This window comes from Triticum dicoccoides, chromosome 5B (assembly GCF_002162155.2).
Source record: "Triticum dicoccoides isolate Atlit2015 ecotype Zavitan chromosome 5B, WEW_v2.0, whole genome shotgun sequence".
In the NCBI taxonomy this organism is placed as follows: Eukaryota; Viridiplantae; Streptophyta; class Magnoliopsida; order Poales; family Poaceae; genus Triticum; species Triticum dicoccoides.
The window spans coordinates 596,585,611-596,598,340 of record NC_041389.1 but is presented as its reverse complement, the minus strand read 5'-3'; the positions used below and the strand labels follow the sequence as shown (position 1 = coordinate 596,598,340).

The window sequence follows — 12,730 nt, the reverse complement described above, 5'->3', positions numbered from 1 at the left end:
TCTCCCCCATCTCTCTGTCTCTCCAATCTCCTTCTCTTCCTCGACTAAAAACAGAGGAGGGAGCAGAGCACTGTGAGACGGCGCGGCGGCGGATGATCGGCGACGCGGCGCCCGTCCGATGGTAGTTCCTGAGGCGGAGGAAGCGAATGCTACGTCGCCGCAACCCATAGGGCTGATTTCTGCGGTGATGGAGGGCCCTCGACGACGGCTCGACGGCGAGCCTGCTCCGACGTACGGTATGATTCGCCGACGAACTACTTAGGCATGGTTTTGGGCCAAATTGCGCTGCTCTGTTTCGATTAGGTCGTCTGCTCCGGCTGCCGTCATTTGTGTTAGAACATTTTCTGCAATTGGGGGGAATTCTGCTAGGGTTTTGTTACTGTACAGGTCAAAGATTGAACTTTTAGTGATTTTTTTTGCAGTGAAGTGCAGTGGGTGGTTCACTGTTGAGGTGATACATGGTGGATTTTTCTTTGGCAGTGGCAACAACAGGTGCTATTTGGATGGACAGAAGGTTTGCTATGATTACTGTCATGTGGAGAGGGCATATTACAGATATTTTGAAGAGTTAGTAGAGCACTTGGGTTATGAAAAGGCTGGTAGAATTGATATTACTGGTAGCCCCCTGGTTCTCAAATTAATGAAGGTGCTGCTAGGCTATTGTGCAATGATGCAGACATAGATGCTATGTATCTAATGATCAATCAAGGGCACCATTTTCAAATGATATACCTTGATCATTTAGGCAGCCATATTTCAGGAGGAGGAGCTAAATGGGACGATGTAGTGGCTAATCCAGTAGCCCAAATTCCTGTTGTTTTCAGTCCAAAGAAGATGCCAAGCAGATATGGAAATGAAAGTAATACATCCTGTAGTGTTGTGGATGAAAGTCAAGATATTCAGAGTCATGACCAGTTATTTACAAGACTCGGACCAAGAGGACAGAAAATAGAAGAGGAGGAAGAACCAAATGCAGATTCTGATTCTGATAGTGATTATGTTCCTGAAATTGTTGATAGTGATTATGACTTGGAGGATGGGGATGAGGATTTGTTCCAGGAGCAGCTACAACCATTGCAAGATAGGGAAGGGAAGAAGGTGGTGGAGGACTGCAACTCTGAAGATGAGGAATTGGATGCTCCAGATTCAGAAGAAGAAGATATGAAATTCAATTTCAAATCATTTACTGCTGCAGACATGCATGAGCCCAAGTTCCATGCAGGACAATTGTTCTCTTCAGTGGAGCTTTTGAGGAAAGCAGTTAGAGAGTATAGTTGCAAAGAGAGAGTGAACATCACATTCCCAAAGAATGACAAAATTAGGCTTGGTGCAAAGTGTGAGAAAGGATGCCCTTGGTATCTATATGCATCTTGGGATAATAGGACAAATTCAATAATGGTGAAAACATTTAACGGCGAGCACACTTGTGAGAAGAAGTGGCAAGTCACGGCCTTTACAGCAAGGTACATTGCTGACAAATATGTTGACAAGATTAGGGCATGTGAGAAGATAACATTGAAGGCCTTAGCAGGTTTTGTGCAGGAAGATTGGAATATGACAATTAAAAGGGGCAAGATAGGGAGAGCTAGGAAAATTGCATATGATATTATATATGGTGATGAGATTGCACAATACAACTTGCTATGGGACTATGCAAATGAGTTGAGGAGGTCTAATGCTGGTACTACTTTCTTTGTTGAACTTTCAGATGAGGGGCAATTTCAAAAATGTTACTTCTCATTTGATGCATGCAAAAGGGGGTTCTCATCAGCTTGTAGGCCCATTATTTTCCTAGATGGCTGCCACTTGAAGACACAATATGGAGGTGTGCTTTTAAGTGCTGTAGGAATGGATCCTAATGATTGCATATATCCTGTGGCTCATGCAGTAGTGCAAAGTGAAGATACAAAAGCATGGAGATGGTTCTTGACTGCTTTGAAGCAAGATCTTGGCATAAATAACACAGATCTCTGGACCATCATGTCTGACAAGCAGAAAGTAATTCCTTTGCGTTATTTTCTACTTCAATATGTATCAGAACTTATGTGCATGCTTATATAGTTTGTAATGTGTGAAATGTCAATATTTTTGCAGGGTTTAATTAAAGCAGTAAAGGAATTGTTCCCTCTCTCACCACACAGATTTTGTGTGAGGCATCTATGGCAGAATTTCAACAAGAATTTCAAAGGAGAAGCGTTAAAGAATCAGCTATGGAAATGTGCTAGAAGTACTACAGAGGGAAGGTTTAGGGAAAATATGAACCAAATGTTGGTTCTCAGCAGAGAGGCCCATGATTGGCTAGATGAGTTGGATCCTAAAACATGGGTCCGAGCTTATCAAAATGATTTCGCAAAGTGTGATGTGCTGCTCAATAACAATTGTGAAGTCTTCAACAGATACATCCTGGAAGCTAGGGAAATGCCAATCATAAGCATGTGCCAGAGGATCAAGGGCCAGAACATGGGAAGGAATTATGGAAAACAACAAGAGGCCTTGAAGTGGCATGGTACTATTTGTCCAAAGATAAGAAAAAAATTGGATAAGAACATTGAATTTGCAAGAACTTGTCATGCTTCACCAGCTGGAAAAGGATTGTTTGTAGTAAATGATAGAGGTATGGACTTCAGTGTGGACACAAGAATGGAGAAGTGTAGCTGCAAAAGATGGGACTTGTCAGGTATCCCATGTTCCCATGGAGTCTCTGCTCTTAGATATGACAAAATACCACCAGAATCAAGGGTGAACTCTTGTTATTCTATTGAAACTTATTGCAAGGCATATGAGCCAATTATTATGCCCTGTAATGATGTGACTGAGTGGGCTAAGATGAATGGCAGAAAAATAATACCACCACCATTTCAGAGAAAGAAAGGAAGAAGGGCAAAGAATAGGAGACAACAACCAGAAGAGAAGCAGGGCAAAAAAGGTGTGAAAATCAACAAGGCAGGTACAGTCATTCACTGTGGATATTGTGGAGCTGTTGGGCATAACATAAATGGTTGCTTAGACTGGAAATTAGGCCTTAAACCTAAGAAGAAAAAAAGAGGCATAGGGTTAGAGCAGAGCCAGATGTCTCATCTTCAGACGAAGAAACAGCATGTCAAACTCAGGTCTGCACTATTTCCACAACATGTTACTCATACTGCATATCTATGCATCAAATATATCATTAATCAATGTTGCACTATTTATTTTAGGAGATTAACCTTCAAACAGCTGGTGTTCTCAGCCATGAACAACCTTTGTATGTGGCACAGATAGTACAAAGTTTCACACAAGAAGTAAGTTTCAAAACAGTTGCACATACTCTGTTTTCACTTGCTCATTTTGCAGATGCAGAGTTAAATGTGTTGTTAAATTCTACAGCGAGAATCTAGGCAAAGAGAGGAATTTGTGCAAGGCCCACTGCCTGAGAATGCTTTCATACAGCAGCAGGCCCTATCACAGCCTCCAATTCAACCTAGTACAGCAACAAAAACAGGTGATGTGCACAGGAAAAGAGAGGTTATTGCCATTGCCAGACTTAGAGCTGTAGCTGAGAGAAGGGAGATAGCGGATCAGGCAAAGTTTGATACAGCAATTGCAAAACTAAAAGAAGAAGAGGAGAAAATCAGGATGTCTAATGAGAAGAAGAAAGAAGAGCTTCTAGCAAGGAAACAGGCTGCGGAGGAGAAGAAAAAAGCTGCAATTGAAGCAAAAAGAATTGTTGCTGGAGAGAAGAAGAAAGCTAGCGAGGAAAAGAAAAAGAAAGCACTAGAGGAAAAACTGGCCATGGCAGACAAGAGAAGGGAAGCTATGGAGTTAAGGAAGAAACAAACTGAAGAGGCGAAAAGAGTCAAGGCAGAAGAGAAACAAAGGATTGCTGAAGAGAAAAGAAGATTGTGCAAAACTAGATATGATGCAGAGGAGGCACTGTTTTTTATAAACCAAGCAGATGAGATTGATAGGCAACAATCATTTATGCAAACTCAAGAGGCAGCAAGACATAGAGCTTGGGAGCAGCAGACTGTTCAACAAGAGGCTACAAGACTGCAAGCTGAAATTCTACATGAAGATAAGAGGGAGACAGAACAAGCCAGCTCCGCAATGGTGGAGGAGGAGAGGATGAATGCATGTCTGTCCAAGAAAGCAACACTAAAAAGAACCGGAGGAGCTAGCTCTAGTCAAAACATGAGAGGTTTTAAAAAACCTAGGAAAGTAAACATGTTCGATGAACTCAGGGGTGGGTGAAAGCGAAGGAATGTGATGGTTTCATTTTGTGTTCTGCCTATGATCAGACTTAGAACATGTTAATGGACATGTTCTGTTCATGATCATGCTTCAGATCATGCTTTTGTAATAGGTTATTGTCATTGTGACTTAAACTAGCTATATGCACCGCTGTCAGATCATGCTTCAAAGTATATGATGTTTGATCTTCTATGTTTGATCTTCATTGCTGTCATTTTGCAAAAAATATATGATGTTTTGCTGTCATTTTGGGAAAATATATGATGTTTACTGTAATTTTGCAAAATATATGTTGTTTTGCTGTCATTTTGGGAAAATAAATTATGTTTGCTGTCATTTCTCTGACCCAACGCTGAAACTGGATCCACCGACGGCAACACTTGAGCTTCATCGACGAGTGCAGCACCACCGTGCACTTCTCCTCCGTTGAGGAAAACAGCCATAAGTCATGCGGAGGGCAGGCTACCTCGATGCTCACCTCTGACTGCAGCACACCACAACGCGCCCCGATGGCGGCAAGCAGAGTGCCCGGCGTCACAGCCTCGTCGCCGTCTCCAACTGCCGTGGCCACAAGAACAAGCTTGTTGTACCGTGCCTCCAACGCGTCCATTGATGGCGTTCGGGCCAGCAAGACACGGCTCCTCTCCGGTCGAATACAGGGCTCACCCCGACGCCAAACCTCCTGTGGATACGCCCTCTCCAGCAAACTGCGCCCGGGGCTGAAGGGCGGGACCGGCGATGACGTGGCACGCGGGCTGATACGTGGTACGTACACCAAGTGTAGAGCCAGGACTGGCTGCCCAAGTTCCAGGACCGTAGTGTGGACGTATTTTCAAGAATCAGGACCGTATTGAATCGATACTCAACTTCCAGGACCGAGTTAGACCGAGCCGGCAAGTTCCGGGATGATACGTGCAATTATCTCGATTTAATTTCGTCTATAGGGCAAATTTCTCCACGCATACGTCGCCGCGAGCACGTGCGCGCGCACAGGCCACAGCCCCGTACTCCTACTGCCGCACCGGCACGCCCACGACCGCGCAGGCCGGGCCAGTGAAAAGAACGAGCGGAACAGCAGGAAAAAAGGGCATGGGGCAGGACGCCACGGCCGCTCCATCGAACGGCGAGCCAGTGCCTGTCGCGGCCCATGCCCTGCAACTGCACTGCCCACGCACGCAGTGCCAGTGCGGCACGCTCAGCGCGCACCCGGCTCACGAGCTCCACTCCAAACTGACACGCTCCACACGTAGTGGCGTCCACTCCGGCGATCGGTCCGACGCGTCCGGCGTCCCGTGTCCGTTGGCGGTAGGCCCCCCGTCCTCCGGCCCCGCACCCGCACCCGCCCCCGGCGCCGTGTTCGTTCGCACGGCAGCTGGCGACTTTACGCCTGCATGCATGCATGCGTCCACGGCCGTCCGCGTCGTGCCATTAACCGCAGCCGGCCGAAATGGAAACGGCGCCACCGCAGCGGGCCGTTTGCCGGATTTGGAAGGGAGCGTGGCGCCGGGATGCCCGCCGTGCTCATTCATCAACACGCCTACAAAGAGCGGCGGGGGTTTACGTGGGCAAGGCATGGAGCTTTCCACTTCCCGGAACGGCCCGACTTTCTGTCTGGTACCGGCAGCTTTCAATCTCCAGATACGTACATAGATAGACATAGTGACAGACCTTGCAAACCTCATCGAGAAAGAGACGGTGAATTATGAACCGAGCATTTCAGCGCATCTCCATTTTTATCAAGGCGATATTGCTCGCCTCAAGAAATCCAGCGGCCACAACGGTCGGCAAGCTCGAACGCTCGACGCGGTGCCTGCTGCGTCGGGGGCCACTCACATAAGCCCAAGTGGAACCCGGCCCACCGCTGCGGGCGCAGGCCGACGAGCCGCCGTGGTCTCTCCCGTCCACACCGCATCTCGAGACGACGACGGACGGCCGGGAGAGACCACGGCAGCACCAGCAGGCTGGGGCACACACGCCGCATACGATTCCGTGTGAACCCTTCCTTTATGAACGCGGCGAAGCAAAGCACAAGAGCCATTTCGCCACGAGCCGATTTGTTGGGGCGGTCGATACGGACAAAGTGGCCTCGATGGCCGTATCAGGCTCGTCGACCGTGTCTCAGCCTGGCAACAATCCAACATGGGTTCAGTGGAGACAAAAGGAATCCGTGTATCTTAGCAGCAATCTACTGCTGTATCACTGTTATCATTGCCATCACCCGACCCGAGCTGGCCTGGCCATGCATGCACGCACAGGCACCGACTACACTACACTCATCGATCGGGGGCGCGATCCGTCCACCGATGATGGACCCGGAGGGAACCGCCGGCATCATTGCGAGGAACATAATCCTACTTCACACATGCACGCCAACATCCAGTTCCCTGTTAAAGCTCACGATTTTGTTTAGGCAGAGGATCAACTCTTCCTTTTTTGTGGGGAGATTTTTTTAGAATGAAGGCTTGAATCGAGCTCACTTTTGTAATTAACAAAGTCATCAACTGACCAGGATAACAGCAACCATTAACTTATTACATAATCAAGACAAAGAAACAGCTAAAAGTGTACATAGTGTTGTGCAAGCAACTAAGAAGTTTCCTACCGTCAACAAGCAAAGATGAAGAATCTAAGGTACAAGAACAGCTTGAAGACGATGAAGCTCTCCACCAAGAGCAGGCCACCACACAGAGACAGCAGCAGGCCTTGAGGAGACACATCAATCAGGTGGGAGTAACTCTGTTAGCTCCATGGGCTCCGGCCAAATCGTAGATGACCTCATCCATCTCCGAAAGGGGGATCCCTGCCCCCTCGCTTGGCACGAGGTGCCGATCCCGTCGGGCGATGCAGATGCTCTCCGAAGAGCAAAAGTGTGCAGTCGACGCCATAGCCACCTAGAAACCCAAACCATAGCACCACCAACACGCATCGCCGAGCTCAACAAAGGGAACACATGGGCACTGGGTGGCAACCTACACACGAGGAGAAGCAAATGCATGACGTGACTGCTGATAACAGAGCATCAATGGAGGGAAGACACATGGCGCAACTTTGAGACGATGTCTTGACCACAGATCAAACTCCGAGCTCACACCACCCCGATATGGCCATGGAAACCGCATAGTGGAAACCAGTCCCTTGCCCAAATGGCACAGAGGAATGTCGGCCACCGACATGGAAGTGTCCATGAGCTACCACAAAACAGGCGAACAGGGGCGCCGCCTAGACACCGCGAACTACAACCACGCGGCCGCCGAACGCCTACCAACCAGGATGGGCTCACCACCGTCCCATGCTCACTGAAGGCAGCACCTCCATGAAGGTGATAACACCACGAGCGACATTGCCGCCCAATCTAGAGGGATTTGAGTTTTCACCCCGGTACACGAACAGGGGAGGGGGAGGCAAAAAGGTGGAAGGGATAGCCTTCACGATGCCTCATGTAGGGAACGACGCTCACATGCGTCCCCGTCGTCATGGCTGGCACAACTGTCCTTGGATTTCTCTAGGCTCCACATCCCCATCCCCCCAACCCTTACCTCAGATGTGGCGCCGGCGACCACGGGCAGCCAGAGACGAGATCTGACCAGCGGGCTCGAAAGGGTTGGAGGCGAAAGGCGTTAGATCCGAGGCAGACGCCCCCAAGGCCACTGCCCCTCTCCCCTCATAGCCACCACTCGTCGCCACCTTGCTGCCCGCGCGGGCATGGGGGCTGCTAGCTCTAGCGACAACCGATGGCTGAGGTCGACGTTGCTCCACCTCTCGAGGCCGCCACCTCTGTACCAAAGGTCCTTGCGCGCGACAGGTGGCCAAATCCTCCTCGCCACCTTCTACGAAGGCCGCGTGACGTTCTGGTGGCCCCCTTCCGTGGCGGTGACAGAGAGGAGATGAGGGAGGGGTGGCATGCTAGGGTTAGCGGCCGCCCGAGCCGCCCCTCCAGGAGTGACGCGGGGGCCAAGCGGTCTCGGGGGAGGTTAAGGCCCTCTTTGATTTGCAGGATTTTCAGAACGTAGGAATAGGAAAAATACAGGATTTGAGTGGCATGTCCATTTGAATGATTAGCATATAATGTTTGATGCCACAGGAAAAAATAGAAGAATTAGAAAAAATAGTAGTGGACGCTTGATTTTCAATGAAATGTAGTACACTTGATTCATAGGAAAAAATCCAATCTTGCGAACCAAACGACGAATGTAGTAAAAAATCTTAAGGATTCAAACCCTTCAAAAATTCTATGGCATTTCTTTGAATCAAAGGAGCCTTAGAGATCATCTTTAATCACATCAAAATTTACCTGGTCCTCGTGTGGGAGAGGCACTAAAAAAAATCAGCAGGGTGCGACTGTTCTTGACCGGTAAGCACTTTCACAGTCTGCAAAGCAGGCATCTTTTCCCTGGAACGGTCATGTGGAGGTGGTGATGCTGAAATCCAAAGATAAAAGAGGCCAGGCCATGTGAGGCTCCTTCGTCTCACTCGTCCCTCTCCACTCCCCTGCTCCGTCTCACTCTCACTCACTCGCCTCGCCATCCATTCATCTGCATCCTTGTCCCATTGCAATCATTTCGCTCCCCTGCTGATTCTATAAAAACGCCGGCACGATCTACCCCGCACTCCCATTCACAAGGTGACACTTCCAGTTGCAGAGCTTCTCACGATGCAGTGCCATGGCAGGAGATCTGCGCTCTTCGCCGTGGCCGTGGCCGTGGCCGCGGCCATCGTGGCGGCGGCGGCTGCGGCGGAGGTCGTGCACGATGGCCGGAGGACTTACATCGTGCACTGCTCGCACGCCGCCATGCCCAGCGAGTTCGCGGCGCACGGCGACTGGTACGCCTCGTCGCTGCAGTCCGTGTCCGGCGGCGCCGCCGCGGTGATCTACACCTACGACACCCTGCTCCACGGCTACTCGGCGCGGCTCACCGGCGCGGAGGCCCGGGCGCTGGAGGCGCAGCCCGGCGTGCTGCTCGTCAACCCGGAGACGCGGTACGAGCTGCACACCACCCGGACCCCGGAGTTCCTCGGGCTGGACAGGGCGGAGGCGCTCTTCCCCGAGTCCAACACCGCCAGCGACGTCATCGTCGGCGTGCTGGACACCGGCGTGTGGCCGGAGCGGCCCAGCTACGACGACGCGGGCTTCGGCCCCGTGCCGGCGGGCTGGAAAGGCAAGTGCGAGGGCGGGAGCGACTTCAACTCCTCCGCGTGCAACCGGAAGCTCATCGGCGCCAGGTACTTCCTCGCCGGGTACGAGGCGTCCAAGGGCCCCGTGGACACGTCCAAGGAGTCGCGCTCCCCCAGGGACAACGACGGCCACGGCACGCACACCTCCAGCACGGCGGCGGGCTCCGCCGTCCGCGGCGCCGACCTGCTGGGCTACGCGTCGGGCACGGCCAAGGGCATGGCGCCGCGCGCGCGCGTGGCCACGTACAAGGTGTGCTGGGTCGGCGGCTGCTTCAGCTCCGACATCCTCAAGGGCATGGAGGTGGCCGTCGCCGACGGCGTGGACGTGCTCTCCCTGTCCCTCGGCGGTGGCACGTCTGACTACTACCGCGACAGCATCGCCGTGGGCGCGTACAGCGCCATGGAAAGGGGAATATTTGTGTCCTGCTCGGCCGGGAATGCCGGGCCGGGCGCGGCGTCGCTGACGAACGGCGCGCCATGGATCACCACCGTGGGCGCGGGGACGCTCGACCGCGACTTCCCCGCCTACGTCACCCTCGGCAACGGTAACAAGTACAACGGCGTCTCCCTGTACAACGGCAAGCAATTGCCCACCACGCCGGTGCCGTTCATCTACGCAGGGAACGCGTCGAACAGCAGCATGGGCGCGCTCTGCATGACGGGCACCCTCATCCCTGCCAAGGTCGCCGGCAAGATCGTCCTCTGCGACCGCGGCACCAACGCCAGGGTCCAGAAGGGATTCGTCGTCAGAGATGCCGGTGGTGCCGGCATGGTGCTCGCCAACACCGCCGCCAACGGCGAGGAGCTGGTCGCCGACGCGCACATTCTCCCGGGCGCCGGCGTCGGAGAGAGGGCCGGCAACGCCATGAGAACCTACGCGTCGTCCGATCCAAAGCCGACGGCCAACATAGTGTTCGCTGGCACGAAGGTTGGGATCCAGCCGTCGCCCGTCGTGGCCGCCTTCTCGTCGAGGGGGCCGAACACCGTGACGCCGGGCATCCTCAAGCCGGACCTGATCGCGCCGGGGGTGAACATCCTCGCGGCGTGGTCCGGATCCGTCGGCCCATCAGGGATCGCCGGCGACGACCGGCGCACCAGCTTCAACATCATATCGGGCACGTCCATGTCGTGCCCGCACGTGAGCGGGCTGGCGGCGCTGCTCCGGTCGGCGCACCAGGACTGGAGCCCGGCGGCCATCCGGTCGGCGCTGATGACCACGGCGTACGCCGCGTACCCCAACGGCGACGGCCTCCTCGACGTGGCGACCGAGCGCGCGGCCACGCCGCTGGACATGGGGGCCGGCCACGTCGACCCCAGCAAGGCGGTGGACCCGGGGCTGGTGTACGACCTCACCGCCGCCGACTACCTGGACTTCCTCTGCGCCATCGAGTACGAGCCGGCGCAGATCGCCGCGCTCACCAAGCACTCGTCGGACCACTGCAGCGCCAACCGCACGTACTCCGTGGCGGCGCTGAACTACCCGTCGTTCTCGGCCACGTTCCCCGCGGCGGGCGGCACGGAGAAGCACACCCGCACGCTGACCAACGTCGGGAAGCCCGGCACGTACAAGGTGACGGCGGCCGCGGCGGCGGGCGGCACGGCGATCAAGGTGTCGGTGGAGCCGTCGACGCTGAGCTTCAGCAAGGTGGGCGAGAAGAAGAGCTACACCGTGAGCTTCGGGGCGGGCGGGAAGCCGTCGGGCACCAACGGGTTCGGCCGGCTGGTCTGGTCCAGCGAGCACCACGTGGTGGCCAGCCCGATCCTGGCGACGTGGACCTGAGCGACCGCCCGCCCGGGCGGTAGCTGCTGCTAATTAGCAATGCCGTCGAGGCGCAGAACGCGGCGGGGCAGCAATGGCGCCGCCGTTCTCGATCGGAAGGAAGCAAGATGGATGCGTGCGTGCGTGTGTGTCGATTTGCCGTGGCGATTTACTGATTTCATTTGCCGTCTCATTTTCTTGCTGCCGCTCGCGGGTGCAGCCGTGTTAGTAGTTGTGGCAAACTGGCAATGTGTCAAATGGGCATAGATTTGATTGAATGGCGAGAAAGTGAGTGATTGATCAAGTTGGGTGTAGTCCTAAACAGAGACAGATCGATGGATAATGGACCAGCAAATCAAATGGTATCCGCAATCTATCTGTTCATCATTTTATTATACTCCAAGTATCTATGCCTAGCATGCGCCATTGAAGCATGAATCATTTGTTTTATCACTGGATGCCAAATTCGTATGCCTGTGTTTTCCCCCTACGCCGAGGAATTTTGAATAGAATAATACACCCCAGTCCATGTTGCTGACCGGGGTCGGGCATTATTTTTTTCTGCGATCAGAGTAGCTACAGCAGCTAGGAGGGAATCCGAATGCATACTAGGGCGTGTTTGGAGCATCTCTAGCGGACCTTGCATCCCGCCGCCGGTCCGTAAAACACGCTTGCAGTTCGCGGAAAACGGCTTTTGCGGGTCGGCAAGGGCAGCCGTAGATGCAGACCCTCCAAACGGTGCTTTTATACGGGTCGGCTTACGGTGTCTGCTCTTGCACTGCTGCCCTCCGCATCTCATCAGCCCGCAAAATATATCATATCCAGCATAATACAACAAACGGAAGCAAACTAAATAATTATTCAAATTCAACACCGTACAATAATTATCCACATTACAAATAATTATTCAAATCTTAAACAATGCAATACAAAACTTATGATGAATACAAATACAAATGAATACAACAATGAGTCACTATCCAGCCCTTTGCCAATGGTGCTTAATGAGATCCTCCTGAAGTTGAAAATGTGTGTCTGCATTTTCAATCTCCTTGTATGTCTGAAGAAAAGGTTTAATGTGGTTAGGGTGTCTAGCAGGTTTGACACGGCTACCCACATTGTCGTAGAAGAATTCCAAGTTCATTTCTAGTCTTCGTGCTCCTTCACGGCAAGTGCCAACTAATGTGTGCTGCCGAAAGTTGGCAAGCATGGTCTCAACATCCGAGTCGTCCGAATCGGTGAGCAAGAACTTCTCACACGGGCTGAAATCCATCTAGAAGCACACCGGCGCGTCAATGAACTACAACGCTCGCTCGCAAAGATCACAAAATACGCACTAACCGGTGGAGGATGCGGCGGGTGATTCCGGGCGGCGACGAGGGGTGAGGGAGTCCTGGATTAGGGGGTCCTCGGACAGCCGGACTATATACTTTGGCCGGACTGTTGGACTATGAAGATACAAGATTGAAGACTTCGTCTCGTGTCCGGGTGGGACTCTCCTTTGCGTGGAAGGCAAGCTTGGCAATTCGGATATGTAGATTTCCTTCTTTGTAACCGACTTTGTGTAAC

The 12,730-nt window shown here is 52.6% G+C and overlaps 1 protein-coding gene across 1 annotated transcript; it reads left to right on the top strand.

Moving 5' to 3' along the window:
* Positions 1-8,659: 8,659 nt before the first annotated feature.
* On the top strand, positions 8,660-11,602 carry LOC119311912 (subtilisin-like protease SBT1.7). The gene has a single exon (XM_037587628.1). The coding sequence runs from the start codon at positions 8,882-8,884 to the stop codon at positions 11,180-11,182; it is 2,301 nt and encodes a 766-aa protein (XP_037443525.1). The 5' UTR covers positions 8,660-8,881; the 3' UTR covers positions 11,183-11,602.
* Positions 11,603-12,730: the final 1,128 nt, after the last annotated feature.

Bases quoted from the DNA above. Each gene is read 5' to 3' on its own strand.
- LOC119311912 (XM_037587628.1), top strand. From the start codon at position 8,882: ATGCAGTGCCATGGCAGGAGATCTGCGCTCTTCGCCGTGGCCGTGGCC.